Source organism: Xyrauchen texanus, chromosome 4 (genome assembly GCF_025860055.1).
Source record: "Xyrauchen texanus isolate HMW12.3.18 chromosome 4, RBS_HiC_50CHRs, whole genome shotgun sequence".
NCBI classification, from domain to species: Eukaryota; Metazoa; Chordata; class Actinopteri; order Cypriniformes; family Catostomidae; genus Xyrauchen; species Xyrauchen texanus.
In genome coordinates, this window is record NC_068279.1 from 40526706 (window position 1) to 40549411 (window position 22706).

The 22706-nt window shown below is 41.2% G+C and overlaps 1 protein-coding gene across 1 annotated transcript in view; it reads left to right on the forward strand.

The window, feature by feature from the left end:
- The window catches only part of LOC127642948 (ceramide synthase-like), a 52523-nt gene that overhangs the window by 26648 nt on the left and 3169 nt on the right, over window positions 1–22706 (forward strand). Inside the window, exons 2-4 of the mRNA XM_052125416.1 lie at window positions 5369–5455; window positions 11686–11905; window positions 19808–19903. Of these exons, the coding sequence (XP_051981376.1) occupies window positions 5369–5455; window positions 11686–11905; window positions 19808–19903 (403 nt within the window). The remainder of the gene's footprint in view (window positions 1–5368; window positions 5456–11685; window positions 11906–19807; window positions 19904–22706) is intronic.

Consider the following 22706-nt stretch of genomic DNA (forward strand, 5'->3'; position numbering starts at 1 on the left):
AGAGGCTTGAGGGGTGGAGCCCTGGAAGGCTCGAGAGGCGGAGCCCTGGGTGGCTCGAGAGGCCTGGGAGGTGGAGCCCTGTCAGGCTCGAGAGGCTTGAGGGGCGGAGCCCTGGCAGGCTCGAGAGGCTTGAGGGGCGGAGCCCTGGAAGGCTCGAGAGGCTTGAGGGGCGGAGCCCTGGAAGGCTCGAGAGACTGGAGAGGCGGAGCCCTGGAAGGCTCGGGAGGCTTGAGAGGCGGAGCCCTGGAAGGCTCGAGAGACTGGAGAGGCGGAGCCCTGGAAGGCTCAGGAGGTGGAGCCCTGGAAAGCTCGGGAGGCGGAGCCCTGGAAAGCTCGGGAGGCGGAGCTCTGGAAAGCTCGGGAGGCGGGGCTCTGGGAAACTCGGGAGGCGGGGCTCTGGAAAGCCCGGAAGGCGGAGCTCTGGAAAGCTCGGGAAACTCGGAAGGCGGGGCTCTGGAAAGCCCGGAAGGCGGAGCTCTGGAAAGCTTGGAAGGCGGAGCTCTGGAAAGCTTGGGTAACTCGGAAGGCGGAGCAATGGAAGACTCGGGAGGAGGAGCCCTGGAAGGCTCGAGAGGCGCTGGCTCTAGGACGGTACTGGCTACTGGCGCTGGCTCTTGGACGGTCACGGCCACTGGCGCTGGCTCTTGGACGGTCACGGCCACTGGCGCTGGCTCTTGGACGGTCATGGCTACTGGCGCTGGCTCTTGGACGATCACGGCTACTGGCGCTGGCTCTTGGACGGTCACGGCTACTGGCGGTGGCTCTTGGACGGTCAAGGCTACTGGCACTGGCTCTTGGACGATCATGGCTACTGGCACTGGCTCTTGGACGGTCGAGGCTACTGGCACTGGCTCTGGGACGGTCGAGGCTACTGGCACTGGCTCTTGGACGGTTATGGCTACTGGCACTGGCTCTTGGATGGTCGAGGCTACAGGCGCTGGCTCAGGGACGGTCGAGGCTACAGGCGCTGGCTCAGGGACGGTCGAGGCTACAGGCGCTGGCTCAGGGACGGTCGAGGCTACAGGCGCTGGCTTATTGACGTTTGAGGCTACAGGTGCTGGCTCACTGACCTCTGAGGCGACAGGCACTGGCTCACTGACCTCTGAGGCGACAGGCACTGGCTGGGTTACCGTGGTATGTGCCAGTTTGGGTTCGCTGGGCGCTGAGAGCAGAGCCAAGAGGGGTTTAGGGCACGGGGCTGCGGCAGGCGGAGGCTGGAGAGCAGAGACCTTTCCCCTTCTCCTCTTCCTCCGGGCTGATGCGACTGGCGAAGCTGGGACACTGTTCCTGGTCAGCGTGGCCTCAGGCTCGCTGGCCGTGGCTGGCGTGGGCGCAGGCTCGCTCACGGTGACAGGCGTAGGCTCTGGCTCGCTCACGGTGACAGGCGTAGGCTCTGGCTCGCTCACGGTGACAGGCGTAGGCTCTGGCTCGCAGACCGGGGCAGGCGTAGGCTCTGGCTCGCAGACCGGGGCAGGCGTGGGCCGGGAGGCGGAAACCCGTCTTCTTTTCCTCCTCTGGGCGGATGAAGTTGACCGTGCTGGCTCATGGACGACGACAGGCGTGGGGGCGAGCTCGCTGACCGGTGGGGCAGGTGGAAGAGGACGAGCCAAGGACGACTGGAGGGTCACCGCCGTGGGAGTAGAGGCAGGATCCTCAACCACACCCACAGTAAGCAGCGAGCCGCATACCAGAAGTGTCTCCTCCATGAACTCGCCGAGCGTCCAGCCACGCGTCGTCGTGGGCAACCGCTCTTGGAGCGAACCGTTCAGGCTAGCCTGGAAAAACACCACCAGGGAGGAGTCAGGAAAGTCAGGAGTCCTCCACCGGGCGGCTTCCTTGCTTCAGGTCCAGGAGGTGGCAGCTTGCCCGGAGAACCGCTGGATCCATTGTTGGGTCAGTCGTTCTGTAACGCTTGAGCAGAGAGGCAGACGAGGAGATGCGGATCCAAGTGCAGTTAAGAATTTATTAAATAAACGAACAAGTAAACACAAAGGAAAAAACCCTCAATGGGGAAATAAAACATAAAACTGAAAACTAAACACGATGAACACAAACAGAGAACTCAGGCAGGGAACACATACCAGGCTAACAACATACCTCCATTAACAAACAACGACTGACAGAGACTGAACAAACAGACAGGGTTTAAATACAAGAATGTGAGACAAAGGGGCCAATGAACAACCAGAACACAAACTAGATGACAAGGTGATTAACAGAAGCAAATGACAAATTAACAAGGGCAGGTGAAAACAATGAACAGTGAACATGAGGGAAAACAAGACTATGGAGTTACAAGGGTGCCAAAAGTGAAAACTAAGGAGCTACAAAAGTGACAAAAATGACAAACAAAGGGCAACGAAAAAACAAGACAGGGTATACATAACAGAAAAAAAGACTATGGAGTTACAAGGGTGCCAAAAGTGAAAACTAAGGAGCTACAAAAGTGACAAAAATGACAAACAAAGGGCAACGAAAAAACAAGACAGGGTATACATAACACTATGCCAATGTAACATGAGCATACAAATGAAAATCGCTTCATTGCACACTAGGAACTCTAAAATACTATTGCACACTAGCAGCCACAGGTGTTGTACGATGAGTTCGTCTGAAACTGAAACCAGCAGTAGAAGAGAGACAACTATTCAGCACGATGGATGAATGTCCGTTTGACGTGCGAGAGAAAATTTAAGTTTACAGAGGTTTAATATTTGTGCCATATATCCTAATTAATGCTGAATATTATTTAATAAAGTTATGGTATAATATGATCCTAATATCCTAAAAAATTATACAAAATTACCAAATAATTAAATACAGAAGCACTCTCATTGTGGAATAAGTGGAGCCAGAACTCTTTAAAGGAAACACCCTGGTGTTACATCTTAAATGCATTTATATTTAATGTGTTATAGCTTTAATAAAGTTCAAATAATACGGAAGCAGATCAAGTAATTAACTACAAACTCTGACTCTGGCATTTCTCTGTGTGGTCAGCGCCTCTTCTATGAGTTGCGCGAATGTCCTGATCTGAGGGGAAGAGACTGAAACTGCATGCAGCTGATACACACTCTGGTGCGGGGACACTCGTCCCTCGAGCATTCACGCTTGCTGCAGCTAGATTAGAACGTGATGGCTCGCGACTTATTGAATCACAATATATGTCACTGTGCATTTCTTATCGTTAAGTAAATTGGCAATAAGCAGCTTTATTAATAAGAGAGAGTTTGTTTTTTTGTGAGTTAAAAATGGATTGAAGTGAACCGAAAGGTGAGAGAGAGGAAGTCTTCGCCCCATTATACACTGCAACAAAATATGTTTATTGGCTTGGCTTGTTTTCTAATAAAAATATCTAAAACTCCTTTAAAACAGCGTATATGTACTTTAGGAACTATACTGCAGAAGAAAACATTTTTATCTGAGAATGTTGAATATAATATAAAAATACAAATATTTTAAAATAAATAAAAATCCTTTAAAAAATATGCGTTCACCTGAGAAGCAGCATATAAGATATTCAGACTTACTTTTAGAGAATTGATCTTGAATATAAGTATATTTTGTCTTTTACTGCACTCGCAGGAGTATAACAAAGTACAAAATACACTTACAGTATATTTAATATACATTCTCTTAAAGCAAGTCTAAATATCTTATATGTTGCTTCTCAAGTAAATGGAGCTTGCATTAAGGATTTTTAGACATTTTTAAATGGAAAACAAGACAAAAACACTTTTTTCAACATAGGATTTTTTTTGCAGTAAAATTCTTTACTGAATTAAACTTAAAAAAAAAAAAAAAATTCCCCCTATAATTCAGTGGATGTCATTTAGAGGTATTTTTTAAAAGATTATTTTTTTCCTGTTTATTTTTAGTAAGCACATTTAATACAACCTTTTAAGTCGGGGTACAGGCTGAATAATCGGTTAAGAGCGAATGATTAATCCTTGCAATAATCGCTGAATAGTCGAATAATCGTTCCAATAATCGTTAGATTAATCGATTATTGTAGTTGCAGCCCTACCCCTAATTACTAACGATAAAACAGAACAGAATTTGGCAGGGTGGGGCATGGTCAACCACCTCTACGATATCCCTTCATATCACGATACATACAGTATGTCACAATATCACAATTATTTCATAACTGAAACAGCAGCAAATGTGTGAGACCCACAAGGGAAAGAGTGAATCATTCTGACAGCTCTCGCTGTCTCAGAGTTTGCTCTTATTTAGATTACCTACATCTTTGTTGTTGAACTTTTGTACATGATACAAATACACAAATAGATAAATTAAGAAAATATCAATAGAGGAATCTTACCTGCACTGTTCTATTATTGGGAGTATCATACAATATAAAAAGTGCCAGACACTCTGGGAGGTGTGAGTACTGCTTTTGGTAAAGGTCATGAGGCATCAGTGTATTACTCCTTGCTAATTCAAAGTCTGGGGGCAGAGCTTCAACTTCTCTCAAGAGATTATGGGAGAAAGATTTAAACTTGGTATTGGAGGAGGCAGTGTGGGCTAGGATTTAAAAAAACGTCAAGTCTACATCTAGAGACGCAAGGGTGCACCTTATGCAATTCAAGATTTTACATAGATTCTATTGGACCACCTCTGAATTGTATAGGATTGGTCTTAAAGACACACATGCTGGCGACGCCAATCAGAAAATGGAGACACAACCCATGTCTTTTGGTGGTGTGATAAGATCCAATAATTTTGGTTGAAGGTTCATAGATTTAGGTGTGATGTATTGGGCACTCAAATTTCCTTTTGCCCCAGACTCTGCATTTTAGGAGATGGGGCGGTCATCAATATAGGAGAGAAGTTTAGTTTTAAATCTGTGTGATTATATATATATATATATATATATATATATATATATATATATATATATATATATATATATATATATATAATATTGTGTGTGTGTCTATAATCATGTGTGACCATAGGGATGTTGTTGAGGGTCAGGTTGGGGTTGGGGATTGGGAGGGGTAATAGTGGGGGTTAAATGTTGATTCTGTATGTATATGCTTTTCTTTTCTTTTTTTATCTATATGAATCAATAAAAAAAAATGTTAATCAGAAAAAAATAGAGGGATCTAATGTATCAATACAATATTGCGAGAAAAAGTGATGTGATGTTTTGATATATAATTGTATCGGTACAGCTCTAGACATTGGCCTATGCTTCAGAGAAACCATACAAATAGCAATGATCTATTTTCCATTGTTCGAAACCTTAAGCCTTGTGTTGTCCTTAGACTTTCTTGGCAATCTCTCTAATAGATGTGTGAAAATAGCTGAATCTGAGGTAAAGTGTATGTATTAATTATTTTTTTCCCCTCACTGACAGGCTGGTGTCATCCATTCATGCTGTTATGGCCACCACAGCTGGCATCATTGTGGTGTGCTCGTGCAGAGGCAATGTGATCGCAGATCGGTAAGTCAACAAATCCTACAGCACATCTTTTAAAGTGAAAATAATGAGTTTTGTTACAGCAAAGGATCGCACTGTCCTGCAATGAGTAATGTCCTGTCTAACTGTGTTATAAAGGTCATAGTGGAATGGTTTAGCAACAAATCGCATGAACACACTGTTCTTATCAGTTATAAAAATACAGCTGTAGAACTTAATAGTTGAAAAAACACAGGAAACAACTGCCAAACTAGCTGACAGAAAGTACTTTAGAGCTGTGATTACCAACCAGAGGTACAGGGGTAGATGAACAGAATAAAATCTTTCTTTGTTGGATCTATAAAACAAAATGTATGGTTTAAAATAAAAATAATTAGGGGGATTAGGGATAGATAAAAACATTGATTTACCTATTAATTGCAATCATCTTCATTTGAATGATCCAAACATTGATTCTTAAAATCCCAAGATGGATCTTTTACTCTATGCAAAGTCTAGCACCGAGATACTTTCACTGCGTGTTGAGGGTAAAACTTTGTTTTGACTCGTTGTGTAATCTGTGTCCAAAGATGAGATCCATGCAAACCATTTGTCATTGAATATCGTCTCTTTTTAAAACTCTTTCTGTTCTTTATAATCTGTTGTTGATCAAAATCAATTAAAAAAGAAACTTTTAATTCTAATCACACAAAGCACGAAAGAGGCTGTGGGATTCTCGTTAGCTCAGCCAAAACACTGTGAGCCGCTCGAGCCGCTGAAATGCCTGTATTCTTAAAGAGAAAGTACTGTTTAATCACTTGTTCTTCACATCAATGCAAAAACTTTTAAATAGTACTAATTATGCATGATTTTGTGAAGAATCAACAACAAGTGGGACACAATCATGAAGTGGAACGAAATTTATTGGATATTTCAAACTTTTTTAACAACTAAAAAACTGAAAAATTGGGCGTGCAAAATTATTAAGCCCTTTTACTTTCAGTGCAGCAAACTCTCTCCAGAAGTTCAGTGAGGATCTCTGAATGATCCAATGTTGACCTAAATGACTAATGATGATAAATAGAATCCACCTGTGTGTAATCAAGTCTCCGTATAAATGCACCTGCTCTGTGATAGTTTCAGAGGTCCGTTTAAAGCACAGAGAGCATCATGAAGAACAAGGAACACACCAGGCAGGTCCGAGATACTGTTGTGGAGAAGTTTAAAGCCGGATTTGGATACAGAAAGATTTCCCAAGCTTTAAACATCCCAAGGAGCACTGTGCAAGCGATAATATTGAAATGGAAGGATTATCAGACCACTGCAAATCTACCAAGACCCGGCCGTCCCTCTAAACTTTCAGCTCATACAAGGAGAAGACTGATCAGAGATGCAAATCTGGCCTTTATGGACGAGTGGCAAGAAGAAAGCCATTTCTTAAAGATATCCATAAAAAGTGTTGTTTAAAGTTTGCCACAAGCCACCTGGGAAACACACCAAACATGTGGAAGAAGGTGCTCTGGTCAGATGAAACAAAATCGAACTTTTTGGCAACAATGCAAAACGTTATGTTTGGCGTAAAAGCAACACAGCTCATCACCCTGAACACACCATCCCCACTGTCAAACATGGTGGTGGCAGCATCATGGTTTGGGCCTGCTTTTCTTCAGCAGGGCCAGGGAAGATGGTTAAAATTGATGGGAAGATGGATGGAGCCAAATACAGGACCATTCTGGAAGAAAACCTGATGGAGTCTGCAAAAGACCTGAGACTGGGACGGAGATTTGTCTTCCAACAAGACAATGATCCAAAACATAAAGCAAAATCTACAATGGAATGGTTCACAAATAAACATATCCAGGTGTTAGAATGGCCAAGTCAAAGTCCAGACCTGAATCCAATCGAGAATCTGTGGAAAGAACTGAAAACTGCTGTTCACAAACGCTCTCCATCCAACCTCACCGAGCTCGAGCTGTTTTGCAAGGAGGAATGGGCAAAAATTTCAGTCTCTCGATGTGCAAAACTGATAGAGACATACCCCAAGCGACTTACAGCTGTAATCGCAGCAAAAGGTGGCGCTACAAAGTATTAACTTAAGGGGGCTGAATAATTTTGCACGCCCAATTTTTCAGTTTTTTAGTTGTTAAAAAAGTTTGAAATATCCAATAAATTTCGTTCCACTTCATGATTGTGTTTTATATCTTTATGTTTGAAGCCTGAAATGTGGCAAAAGGTCGAAAAGTTCAAGGGGACCGAATACTTTCGCAAGGCACTGTAACTGTTTCCACTGAAATGAGGCTGGTTCTTTGAATCGGCTGATGCTCGGCCAGAGGATCTGCATACCTTTCTCAAAACCGGCCCATGTTTCCGCTGTCTTAAAAGTGCAGTTTACCCAAAAATGTTAATTCTCTCATCATTTACTCAACCTCATGCCATCCCAGATGTGTATTACTTTTTATCTGCAGAACACAAATTAAGATTTTCAGAAGAATATCTCAGCTCTGTAGGTTTAAACAATGCAAGTGAATGGTGACCAGAACTTTGAAGCTCCAACAATCACATAAAGGCAGCATAAAAATAATCAGGACTACTCCAGTGGTTAACCTATATCTTCAGAAGTGATATAATAGGTGTGGGTAATAAGCATATAAATATTTTTGTCCTTTTTGACTTAAATCTTTACTTTCACTTCCTCACTTCACTTTCTTCTTTTGTCTTTTTAGCGATTCGTGTTCTTCGTGCATATCGCCACTAGGCAAGTAGGAGAATTTATGGTAAAAATGGACAGGAATATTGATGTCTTTCTCACCCAAACCTATCATATCGCTTCAGAAGACATGGATTTAAAACTGATTCATGTAATTTCTGCGCCAATGGCACCACCAAACGGAATTGCAAAAATAAATATTTTCAAAACAGCTTTCTGAATACGCCTCCCGCCATTGGTCAAACTAAGAGATAGTCCCACCCCCAACTCACACCATAGGTTGAGTAACATTGTTGGGGCGGGTCTAAGCAGGTCGCTTTAAACAAACATAGTGCTACAGAAACAACGACCTTTTGAGAAAATTTACCTATAAACGCCTTACTTATAGTTGTCTGCATATTAAGCCGGGATAGGAGAAAGTATTTTAACACAGAAAAAGTTACATGCTTCAGCTTTAACCACTGTAGTTTTATGAATTACTTCAGGGTGAGTATATGATGAGCTAATTTTTGGGCGAAATATTCCTTTAAGAGCTGAACAATGATGTAACTGACTATATTACAAATGAATACTGCCCACAAATAAGCATGTTACATCATAACCTTTGATTATTCGTCTAACGAATATATTTTGAGATCGTATTTAAACACCAAAAGTAATTAGATTAAGCGTCTTTGTCATGAGGAGCTCAGAAGCACATTTAAATATACAGTGCTGTGAGTACAATGCATAAAAACTTTGAACATCTGAGGGCATACTGATACTGGAATTTGCAGTATATGCTGTATTAATGGGTGAAACACATCTCTTCCAAAGAAGATAACTGAATGTCTGCAGATTCTATAAGTGCACCACTACATTTAATGGTGTACATTTAGTTCTTATTCACAGCCTTTAAGTCACACATGATATTTTTAAATAATATAATTTATTTTAGATGGATGGGAAAAATAAAGTGGCTGGACCAGCAGTGCAGCACGACATTTATAGGAACATGCTATCCATCGACTGAATGCATGCCGTATAGTATTGCCAGACCAGCAATTACCAGTGTGTACAGCTTTGTGATTAGGAGTAATCTAGTGTGATCTATGGTATTAGTTTTATCATATTAAGTTGTTGCTTTAAAACTTTACTTAGTGTGGACATTATCCCACCCCCCTGGCCTTTGATTCTCAATCCTGTTTTGAAATCAGCCAGTTTTATGGTGCGAACTGCCTTTTCTGCACTGAAAATACACTGAACTGTTCCAGATTGAGCACCAGCACCCTGTCTGTAGAAACGCGACATATGATATTTATAAGGGGTGTGGTGTCTCTTGAAAAGGGAGAGTCTACCTGTCCATGCCTTTGTTCAGCTCAGTGGCCAATTACAACAGCCTCAGGGCAACAGTGCTTACCTCTATTCCCACACCACATCTGCTGACCTCATGGCTCCTCCCCTGCCCCAAGGACACAGGGAGGAGGAGATTAGGTACATAGAGTCCCAGGGCTACAGCTGTTACCTTCCTCTCTGCCCTCCCTCTGCCCTTCCCTGGCACCAGAGTGGCACCTGTAATGCAGCCAGCCACCTGTTCAGATGGGCTGGGTGGGATGTGCATTGTGATTGCTGGGATGCGTTTGTGGGATAACAGAGGGTAATCCACTACAGGTACTTGCCGGGCAGGCCTAGAGAAACTCCCAGGCAGCCTGTTTAATCCCCCAAAGGCTTAATACTTGGCTTGAGCACATGCATAACTGTGATCCTGAGTGACAAGGAGCAGCCAATGACATTGGGTGTGCTAAAGGGATTGACCACCTAAAAATGACTTTTTATCATTTACCCACCCTCATGTAGTTTCAATCCTGTACTATTTTCTTTCTTCTGCAAAACTTTTTTAAGGCTGAATCCATCTATCCTTAAAATGGCAGGTGCTATTTTGTAATATATGCGTGTTTGATACATATATAGTGAAAGTAGAGGGGGATTATCTGTTGTGGGTTATGTTGGGCTGGCAAAGGTCCCAGGCTGGTTTTAGTCCCAGTCTATCCCTGTCGTGCACTGTACTCAAAAGTCTTAAAAGGCCTGAATACCTATTGTTCGCTGTGTGTATGTTTATTTGTAATGTTGAATGTGTTTGGTAAAAATCTGCATATGTCCCATGCTCATTTATTTAACTGATTAATGTTTTTGTTTCTATGTGTACATAACAAATTACATTAGTAAATTACTAATAACATTAGTCATTAATAAGAAAACATGTATAAACCTGTGGAGCTTATATTTAGGAATCAGCATTTATTAACATGTACTATGAGAGTTTTATATAAGCCTCCTAACATCTGTTCTTTTTTATGCTTAATGTATTTCTTCACAATACTTTCTTCAAAAAGACAATGATTTTGTTCAAAGATTTGTAAGCATTTCTTGACATCACTACAGTACACACACAAGCTCTGTCCCAAAACCTAGTGAACTGCCTACCTAACAGCATTTTAAAGCATCATAGGCATATAATGCCTTAAAATGTGAAGGCTGTTCCAAAAAATAGGCAGCAGTACTATGCTGCCTTTTAAAGGGATAGTTCACCCAAAAATGAAAGTTCTCTCATCATTTACTCACCCTCATTCCATCCCAGATGTGTTTGACTTCATTGTTTCTGCAGAACACAAACAGATTTTTAGAAACATATTTCAGTTCTGTAGGTCCATTCAATGCAAGTGACTGGTGACCAAAACTTTGAAGCTTCAAAAAGCACAAAGTCAGCATAAAAGTAATCCATACTACTCCCATGGCTAAATACATCTTTTAAAAATCAAAATGATAGGTGTGGGAGAGAAACAGATCAATATTCAAGTCCTTTTTACTATAAATTCTCCTCCCTGCCTAGTAGGTGGCGATATGCACAAAGAATGCGAATCACCAAAAACAAAAGTGTGTGTACATTTATATATGAATTTAACCACTGGAGTCTTATTGATTACTTTTATGTTGCCTTTATCTTCTTTATGGACCTTCAAAGTTCTGGCCACCATTCAATTGCATTGTATGGACCTACAGAGCTGAGATATTCATCTAAAAATCTACATTTGTGTTCTGCACGAGAAAGAAAGTCACACAGCTAGGATGGTATGAGGATGAGTAAATGATGAGAGCATTTACATTTTTGGGTGAACTTTTCTTTTAAGCTATCTTCTTCTGGCCAAATTATAAGACACATTGTATGCATCTTTCACAGAGAAGGTAATCCAGAATGCATTAGTGAAGAAAAAAATAATTGAAGATGAGTCAAGATAAATGTTCCTTATATATAGATTATTTCATTAACAAAAGTGATGATAAAAAAGTCCAATGTAATTAAAAGTGAATGTTTTAACCAATATTTATGTGTTCAGTGTATTTTTATACCTATTAGAGTATTGCGTTGTTAGATTAGCAACATGCTATGTAGAGTATTCTAAATCAGTCACTAATGTGAAAAATGTCAGATAGTTTGTTGCCTATATAGGTAGTAGACAACAAAAAAACACACTAGGATTTGGAAGAGAGCTACTATATGTTCACCTGTTCTGTTCGTCTTCTGTTCCAGACACTGGCTGGCCACCCATTTTGTCATTTGGTATGGCGTGCCCTACATGTCATATGACATCTTCGCCATGTACCTCAGCCATTACTATCGCTTCCGGGTCAAAGGTCACAAGGACTATGAGAGCCACTCTCTGCGCACAGTCAACTCATTTGTGAGGAAAGAGTTCCTGCTGGTCCTCCATCACATTGCACTGCTCACCATCCTGCTACCTGTGACACTGGTGAGAGGAAAAGAGAGAGAGAGGAAATAGAGTTAGAGAAGCACAGAAATAGAGTGCAATATTTACCCCCACTTTTTCTCTGGCTGTGTTTCTGGAAGTATTATGCACATTCAGCTTCTCCGTAGGAATTAAAAAAAATTATTCAATAATGAGTTTTAAGGGGGGCCTGGGTAGCTGAGGGAGTAAAGACGCTGACTACCACATCTGGAGTTGCAAGTTCGAATACAGGGTGTGCTGAGTGACTCCAGTCAGGCTTCCTAAACAACCAATTGGCCCGGTTGCTAGGTTGGGTAGAATCACGTTGTGTTAACCTCCTCGTGGTCACTATAATGTGGTCCTCCCTCTCGTTGGGGCACGGGGTGAGTTGTGCGTGGATGCAGCGGATAATAGCATGAGCATGTGTTAGATCTCCGCGATAATGCGCTCAACAAGCCACGTGACAAGATGTGTGGATTGACGTTCTCAGACGCGGATGCAACTAAGATTCGTCCTCCGCCACCTGGAGTCACTACACCACTACGAGTACTTTGGGAATTGGGCATGCCAAATTGTGGAGAAATGGGGAGAAGAAAAAAATAATTAAAGAATATAGTTTTAAGCCATAAACCAAACCAACTAGCTCAGAGAAGATTGCACTACAAACTTTGATTTGAATCAAAAAAACAAAAATACAAATTGTAAAAAAAGGCAAAGGTGCAAGAGCAAATTAACAGTCTAATATAAAACTATTGCATTATAGTCATTTATTAAACGCAAGTATAAAAACAAAATATTTTAAGTTTATTGAAAAGTCTTCAGATATATACAAATATATAAGTAGAGAGACTGACTCGATTACATCATTTGCAATGCATAAGTGGAGTGGCTGATAGCTGCTAAGCTCTGCTTTTGCAATTTCTGTGTCCATGGTAACACGGATTTATCTGATTGGTAGATTTCTCTTTGGGATTTGGGGTATTGTAGTTTTCACCAGGAATATGGCTATTAAACACATCGATTAAAAAGAAAGTTAAATTCACAAGCTTCTACAGAAGCATAGGCCACTACTTGATCCCTGAGCTCATGTTAGGTCCATCTTGAAAGGTTTATACATTATCACTAGAAATCAACTTCTCTATGGAAATAAAGAATAGGATTTTTTACTTCTAGAACCCGACTGTTACATTGGCTACAGGGATGGAGACCAAGACTGAGTAATGATAGTAACAATATGAAGAGAAAGAGTAATGGACCTTCTCAAATAACCACAGCAACAGACAGACATACCTATCTTTAGGCAGGACAAAATGGGAGGGAACCTTGACAGGGGGCTGCAGCCCTATTGTGTCCGTTAAGTACCTGACCCATGAAAAACAATTACCTTAATAGCAGCTGTTATACTGCCAGAGTACATGCAGAGGGACATATGCACACACACTACACTAGTGGAAACCTGGTCTTTTGTTTGGTGTCTCTGGGCTGTCAGTGGTGATATGAGATCACTTTACACACGCTTTCATTATTCACACACAGCTGCGACTCAGATACCACACACACATTCACACATAGCTTTGTGCTCCCTTTCCACAAAAGCACACAAAATGACCCACTACAAATAAAGTCACAAACAAATTCTGACATGCATCATAATGACACAAACAAAGACAAAGGGCCAGACCACAATAGCAAAATATCTGAAAGGCAGGCCAACGAGTTATTACGTAAGATATATAAAACATTCAATAAATCTTGATGTATACATTATGTAATGCATTACCCTAATGCGTAATAGAGTGTTATTCATAGGCAAAGAGGAAATGTATACGCAGATAATTAAGTCATAGTCTATATCTATTTCCTTAAGTCAAAATACTTTTTGTTTCTTTGACTGGTAGCAAACCTCCCCACATGCAGGGAAGTGTAGGATTACTGTTAGAATTGCTGCAGGTTTTTTTGGAAGGATTCAAATGGCTGTTCATTCTTATCTTGATACATTTATACACACATTATACACACCTTTTATCCACTAGCATGAGCTACCTTGTGTCGTAACACGTACAGTGGCCCCAAACCGTATTTGAAGACCTAAAAGTGTAAGAACGTCTATTGCATTGGAAAACAAATAGTCAAACAGGGTGGCATTTATTTTAAAGAAATGTAGCACAGGCAACCTTTCAAAGCACCGCATTTGCACACAAAGATGTTTACATTTTAAATTGTAAAGCAGTAGATATTATTTTCAAAGTTAAGACAAAGAATTTGGACACTGTGTGATTGTCAAATGTTAGTGGAACATGTCCATAGTTAATGTGATGAACTACAGCTGTGGTTACTCTGCTAAGGCACCTGTGTAAACTTGAGGGGAACTGACCTCATGCATCCACTTAAAATGTCCTTGGACCAGTTGGTTAAATGTAATTGCAAAATGTTAGAAATCAAAAAGGTCTGGTATAGTTTTTAGCAGATGCCACATGTTTTGATGTTTTGTCATATATTGCAATGTGCTTAAGTGTCCCAATATTTTTGGGGGCCTCTGTATGATGATAACCATTCACACACACACACACACACACACACACACACACACACACACACACACACACACACACACACACACACACACACACACACACACACACAAAACATGTCACAGAATGATTACAGGGCATAAAAAAACATCATCTGTCTGTGAAAACATAATTCTGTGTATTTTGTGCAACTTAATCTTTGTGTTTGCTCATGAGGGTCAGGTCTTCATTTTTGGCTCTCAGTCCATTATGTCTTATGTTTGGACCATTTATTACAGCATAATTAATACCCACAATTACGTTTAAAACACAGTTGTATAAAATACCAGGTCACTAGAGGTGTAAATATTTGCTCTGACAATAATTACATTTGACTACAATGTTTTACTAAATGATGCGATACATTGGGAAATGTGACATTTTGTTACAATTCTTTAGGATTCGATTAAATTATTCTTTGTTATTCATAATTATTAAAGCGAAATCCCACAAAATATGTCTGGCGGGATGATCAAACATGTCCACACTATTGGGGGTGGGGAGGATATGGATTTGGTAGATTTTGAAACTGAAAATACAGTGCATTCATAAAGTTTTCAAACCCCTTCATTTTGTTCACATTTTGTTATGTTGCAGCCTTATGCTAAAATGCTTTAAATATTTTTTTTTCACAACAATCTACACTATCCACTGGAAAAACAAGTGTATTTAAAATGTGTTGTTCAACTTTTTGAAAGATGGTTTTACAACAGTTGTGAACATCTGTAGCGAATACAAGTAGAGACAGTCACAATGTCGGAGAAAAAACTGCTTTATTAAAATAAAAGCAGGCAACAGTACAAAACAAGGGCAAATCCAGAGAAGAATGGTCAGGGTGAGCGTTAGGTCCAAGCTGGGGAATCAATATACAAACAAGACAAGCAAGAGGAAAAGACAGGGGATTAAGGGGGGCTGGCAAGCTAAGGGGTAAACGAGAGGAGTACAAAACTAGACGAGACTAGCGGGGGGCGAAGATGCGGGGTAAACTAGAACAATAACCAACAACCGTGAGACGAAAGGGTAGTGATATATATAGGGGCAAGTGCAGGTGTAAACCATGACAGGTGATGAGACGAGTACAGGTGAAACTAATGTGCAGGAGTGCAGATGACGCGAGTGCAGGTGGTCATAATGTTCTGGGGGATTGGAAACGCGTGAGAAACTCAAGGAAGGGAGATTGCCTACGAGCATGTGAGCGAGTAGGAGCAAAGTGGGCGTGAGGGCTCGAGCGAGCAAAAAGAGCGTCGCGAGCTCGAGGGGCGGAATGAGCTGAGGAGCTCGAGGGGCGGAGCTGAGGAGCGGGTTCGTGACAGTACTCCCCCTCTAAAATGGACGGCTCCTGACGGCCGGCCGGTTGCGAGGAAGTGGTGCTGGACGAACCCAACAAACAAAAAACCCTGAACAGACAACCCACAAAACACACAAACAAAACTGAGGGCAGTCCAAGGGGCACAGAGGGAAATGAGACAGTCCATGGGGTCAATGGGCAGTATCAAGGCAAGGTCTGGGGGAACATAGCGGACAGGCGGGTGGTCGGGAGATCTAGGGGGCAGCTGTAGGGCAGAGACAGGGTCAGGGGGTCTGGAAGGCGACTGGAGGTCCCCGAGGCGACGACCTGGCAGGCTCTGTAGTCTCGGGGGGGTAGAGCCGTAGGAGGCCCGAGAGGCGGAGCCATAGAAAGCTCTGGAGTCTTTGGGAGCAGAGCCGTGAGGGGCTCGGGAGGTGGAGCCGTGGGAGGCTCGGGAGGCGGAGCCGTAGGAGGCTCGAGAGGCGGAGCCGTGTAAGGCTTCGGGACGGGGGCCGCGACAGGCTTCGGGACGGGGGCCGCGGTAGGCTTCAAGACGGGGGCCGTGGTATGGAACGCTGGTTCAGTTTCTGCCTCCCCCACAGTAAACGAGGAACCAGCGTACAGTAGGGCGAGGTCAATAAACTGAGCCAGGTTGAGAGAGCAGTGACCACCAGGCATGAATGATGAGGCTGGCTCATTCAGTCCAAATTGAAAAATGTCTTTCAGAACCACCTCATCAAAATTCACCTGGTACGCCAGTGCACAAAAATCCACAACATAAGCTTCTAAGGTTTGGCTCCCCTGGCGCAAAGCCAAGAGTCGGGCCGCTGGCTCCACAATGTTAAGGGCAAGGTTATGAGTTCCACAACCGCTGCCCTGCATAAACAACCCTTGGCAGCGCCCAAGAGCCGCCAAACCTCTCAGGGGATTGAAGGCTTACGGCGCTCAGGGATGCATTGGGAGCATCAACGGGCTCAGGGGCAGACACAGGTGAAACAGGGTGAAATAAGTCAGAAATCGCACGTACCTGTGGCCCCTGCGCCGTGAGCGCTCGTTGATGTCTCCCAACAGTAGATCCTTCAGCAGAGCGTGCAGAAAAAATCAGCTCTAGTGAGCTGCGTACATCCGCGGGATACATTGTGACTGTCTTCGGTGAGGTTGGTTATTCTGTAGCGAATACAAGTAGAGACAGTCACAATGTCGGAGAAAAAACTGCTTTATTAAAATAAAAGCAGGCAACAGTACAAAACAAGGGCAAATCCAGAGAAGAATGGTCAGGGTGAGCGTTAGGTCCAAGCCGGTGAATCAATATACAAACAAGACAAGCAAGAGGAAAAGACAGGGGATCAAGGGGGGCTGGCAAGCTAAGGGGTAAACGAGAGGAGGACGAGACTAGCGGGGAGCGAAGATGCGGGGTAAACTAGAACAATAACCAACAACCGTGAGATGAAAGGGTAGTGATATATATAGGGGCAAGTGCAGGTGTAAACCATGACAGGTGATGAGACGAGTGCAGGTGAAACTAATGTGCAGGAGTGCAGATGACGCGAGTGCAGGTGGTCATAATGTTCTGGGGAATTGGAAACGCGTGAGAAACTCGAGGAAGGGAGATTGCCTACGAGCATGTGAGCGAGTAGGAGCAAAGTGGGCGTGAGGGCTCGAGCGAGCAAAAAGAGCGTGCAAGCTCGAGGGGGCGGAACGAGCGTGTGAGCTCGAGGGGGCGGAGCGAGGGAGCGGGGTTCATGACAACATCTCTCTGGCAAAGAAGCTTCATCCGTGCATTCTCTACCCGTGGGGTATTTAGTTATTGGGGAAAATATATAATGTGTGTGAATAAATTAGTTTTGTTCCCTCCTTCACGATATATATATATATACACAATTACATCGGAAACCTCCAGGCTTTGGGATTAGCGAATATTCTTGCTTTATTGATTTTGCATTGAAAATTAAATAATATATTTAAAAAACGAAAAACTTAAATCAAATACATTTCTAAATTCAAATTGCAATGAAGACATATGTAAAAATTATAATGATGATAATAATCACTGAAATATAAATCACGGTTAAAGGTGAATGTGCTTTTGTATTATTATATGCAAACTGCTCTGTGGAAATTAAGTGAGCTGAACTAAAAGCACCTCCTGAACTGAGATGTCATTTGCAGCACTCATAAAAAATAAAAATCGGAAGGCAGACACAAAGTGTGAGATCCTTAGATGCACGTGTTCCACGAGACTGCACGCCTCTGTATCGGCACGTCATACATGCCCATATGCGGCTTTTCTGTCATCTGTACTTAATAATATAATAAAGAGTGTTTCGTCAATCACGTGTCTTTGTGTCTGCAGGCAAATTATTTGTTATATTAATTTGATAATAATAATTACTTTTACCGGTAAAAGTCATTGCGGCTTGCTCCGTGCATGCACTTGTAAAATTAATATTTTATAGGCTCATTATTATTGTTTAGTATTTCTCTGTAATGTAGAACAGTGTTAGCAATATTACTGATAACATTATTTCTCAGCCCTGGAACTCAAACCATTTTCTGATGCCCCCAACATATAAGCAATTAAATTAATATTAGAAATGTGCGACGACTAGTCGACTAATGGCTTAAATTAACGACTACTAGTCGACTAGGAAAATCTTTGGTTGGGGGCATCCCTATAAAAAGCTTCCCATTGTTAAACCCCGAATGGCTGAAATCTTACTGTAGAAGAGCTGCGTACTTTAAATAAATCTGACCGCTCATCCACTAAAAACTTCACAGACATTGAGAATAATTCACGTTGTATGAGATGACAAAGCAGAGCACTAACCCATTGTGAACCACATACACATGTAAAATATATATTTATATATTTAAAATCACAGCATTTGCACTTTAATCTCAGCTCAGCTTTATTTATAAAACAACAGAGTTGACCAAGTTGACAAGTGCTTCACAGTAATAACATTTAAAACCTAACATTTAAAATGACCACACACACAAACACCAGAAATCTAAAACACAGAATACAAACACTACAAAACTGTGTCCTACATTTCATTTGTCAAAGGCCAATGTAAAGAGATGAGATTTCAGACATAACTTAAAAAGTCTTCAATGATCTCACTTGGACCATGTCAGTGAAGCTTCCGGCAAAAAAACACATGTCATAATAAAAGCACGATTCCAAATAAAAGCTTGATGTCTAGAAGAAACTGACAGAAATACAGTATATTTCGACTGTGCAGTAAAATGTAATATTCACTATAATAATAATAATAATAATAATAACTAAGCAATATATCACAAATACGACTGCTGTTGAATACAAGTTTTGCCAAAAATTTTGAAAAGTTATATTTTCACTTCTTGTTAAAAGTTTTAAGAATTAATTGATTAGACACCATTTTCATGATGAAATTAAATGAAACTTTAAAAAATGGAGTTCTGGAAAATAAAAAAAATAATAATAAAAAGGAAAACATGATTTGGGAAACAGATTTCAATACTTAAAAACATTTAAGTAATGGAAACATGCAGGACTTTTACTTATTTATTGACATTGAAATTTAACTTTTTAAATAACTAAACTAGTGTGTTAAATAGCACATTATCATATAAGCATATTTTTGCTGTGGTATTGAAATTGGTATCTGTACCGACTACTAAATTTTGGTACTGTAACAACACTAGTTTTATCATACTTTTGAGTACTTTTTAAAATGAGTCACTATCTTACGCCATCATATGGAAAAGACTGACCGGGATAAACCTTAAAACATGTCCTTTTATGTTCCGCATTAGAAAGAAAGTCCAACGGGTTTGGAATGACATGAGGGTGGGTAAATGATAATAGAATTTCCCTTTTGGGTGATTTATTCCAAGTTATATACAGTATATAAATAAAGTTATAAAATATAAAGTTTATTAAATTCACAAGTAATGCATTTCATTTTCATTGTCAGATCAATACATTGCAATTCATCAGTGCACTTTTACACCTCTTTTGGTCTTAATGACAGCGTGTGAGTGTCATGTTTGTGCTGACTGTGTTTTTGTTCTTTACACCAGTTCTTCAGGCAGGATCAGGGTGATTACTTCATTGGCTGTCTGTTCCTCACAGAGCTCAGCACTCCTTTTGTTTCACTGGGCAAAATCCTCATTCAGGTAAAACACTCACACTCGTACTCAAACACAATGTGCGCTTAACTCAGCGATCCTTCACTGCACTGCTCATGCCAGCTCCAGAGAGGAGCTACTAGTTAACACTTTTCAATTTTGTCAAGACTAATGTGTTAGCTAAATACAGAGATGGAAACCCATCAGAGTACCTGACACTCGGCCAAGTATTCACTCTGCGGTTCAGATTTCATATAATATCTCACTTTTATCTGTCAAGTCATGACATTCTTCATCTTACTTTCTCTGTCAGCCTGTCTGGTCTGCTTTACTCTTTCTCTGTACTGTTTTTTTTTTCTCTTTCGTTCTCTGTCCTCTTCCAACCCCTCCACCCCTGTCCACTGATTCTTGGTTAGTTTGGTGTGATTAGGGGAAATTGCTCTCAGTCCTGTATTACTTGCTGCATATGTCATTACATGCTCACTGACCCCTCTTGGTAGACATAGGTATTACATTTAAGGTCGGTACTAGCACCTGTGCATGATCTACTCTTGCATAGCCAGACTTTTGACTCCCAGCATATAGTCTTGTCCACTTTGCTATTTCTAGCCAAGAACTGCCCACTTATCGGGATAGTTCACAAAAAAAAAAAAACCTTTGAGGAAGATTTATATGACTTTCTTCTGCTGAACATAAATGAAGATTTTTAGAAGAATTTTTTAGCTCTGTAGGTCCATTCAATACAAGTGAATGGTGGCCAGAACTTTGAAACTCTAAAAAAGCACATAAATGCAGCATAAAAGTGCTCCATACAACTCCAGTAGTTAAATCTATAAGCATTATGATAGGTGTGGGTGAGAAACTGGTCAATATTTAAGTCTTTTTTTACTATAAATTCTCATCCCTACCCAGTAGGTGGCAGTATACATGATAGATTGACAGTAAAAAAGGACTTAAATATTGATCTCTTTTCCACCCACACCTATCATATCACTTCTGAAGACATGGATTTAACCACCAGTTGTGTGGATTACTTTTATGCTGCCTTTATGTGCTTTTGGAGCTTCAAAATTTGTGTACCCGTTCACTTGCATTGTATTGACCTACATTGGTGAGATATTCTTCTAAAAATCTTAATTTGTGTTGTGCAGAAGGAAGTAATTGAAATCTAGGATGGCATGAGGGTGAGTACAGGTGAAACTCGAAAAATTAGAATATCGTGCAAAAGTAAATTAATTTCAGTAATTCAACTTAAAAGGTGAAACTAATATATTATATAGACTCATTACAAGCAAAGTAAGATATTTCAAGCCTTTATTTGATATAATTTTGATGATTATGGCTTACAGCTTATGAAAACCCCAAATTCAGAATCTCAGAAAATTAGAATATTGTGAAAAGGTTCAGTATTGTAGGCTCAAAGTGTCACACTCTAATCAGCTAAACACCTGCAAAGGGTTCCTGAGCCTTTAAATGGTCTCTCAGTCTGGTTCAGTTGAATTCACAATCATGGGGAAGACTGCTGACCTGACAGTTGTGCAGAAAACCATCATTGACACCCTCCACAAGGAGGGAAAGCCTCAAAAGGTAATTGCAAAAGAAGTTGGATGTTCTCAAAGTGCTGTATCAAAGCACATTAATAGAAAGTTAAGTGGAAGGGAAAAGTGTGGAAGAAAAAGGTGCACAAGCAGCAGGGATGACCATAGCCTGGAGAGGATTGTCAGGAAAAGGCCATTCAAATGTGTGGGGAGCTTCACAAGGAGTGGACTGAGGCTGGAGTTACTGCATCAAGAGCCACCACACACAGACGGGTCCTGGACATGGGCTTCAAATGTCAAACGCCTTACCTGGGCTAAAGAAAAAAGAACTGGTCTGTTGCTCAGTGGTCCAAAGTCCTCTTTTCTGATGAGAGCAAATTTTGCATCTCATTTGGAAACCAAGGTCCCAGAGTCTGGAGGAAGAATGGAGAGGCACTCAATCCAAGACGCTTGAAGTCCAGTGTGAAGTTTCCACAGTCTGTGTTGGTTTGGGGAGCCATGTCATCGGCTGGTGTTGGTCCACTGTGCTTTATTAAGTCCAGAGTCAACGCAGCCGCCTACCGGGACATTTTAGAGCACTTCATGCTTCCTTCAGCAGACAAGCTTTATGGAGATGCTGACTTCATTTTCCAGCAGGACTTGGCACCTGCCCACACTGCCAAAAGTACCAAAACCTGGTTCAATGACCATGGTATTACTGTGTTTGATTGGCCAGCAAACTCGCCTGACCTGAACCCCATAGAGAATCTATGGGGCATTGCCAAGAGAAAGATGAGAGACATGAGACCAAACAATGCAGAAGAGCTGAAGGCCGCTATTGAAGCATCTTGGTCTTCCATAACACCTCAGCAGTGCCACAGGCTGATAGCATCCATGCCACGCCGCATTGAGGCAGTAATTAATGCAAAAGGGGCCCAAACCAAGTACTGAGTACATATGCATGATTATACTTTTCAGAGGGCCGACATTTCTGTATTTAAAATCCTTTTTTTTATTGATTTCATGTAATATTCTAATTTTCTAAGATTCTGAATTTGGGGTTTTCATAAGCTGTAAGCCATAATCATCAAAATTATATCAAATAAAGGCTTGAAATATCTTACTTTGCTTGTAATGAGTCTATATAATATATTAGTTTCACCTTTTAAGTTGAATTACTTAAATTAATGAACTTTTGCACGATATTCTAATTTTTCGAGTTTCACCTGTATATGATGAATTATTATATGGTGAACTATCTCTTTAAACAGCAAGAGACCAACATTTAAAGGGACCAGGTGCACTTTTTACATGACATTTGAGAAAAGTGGAAA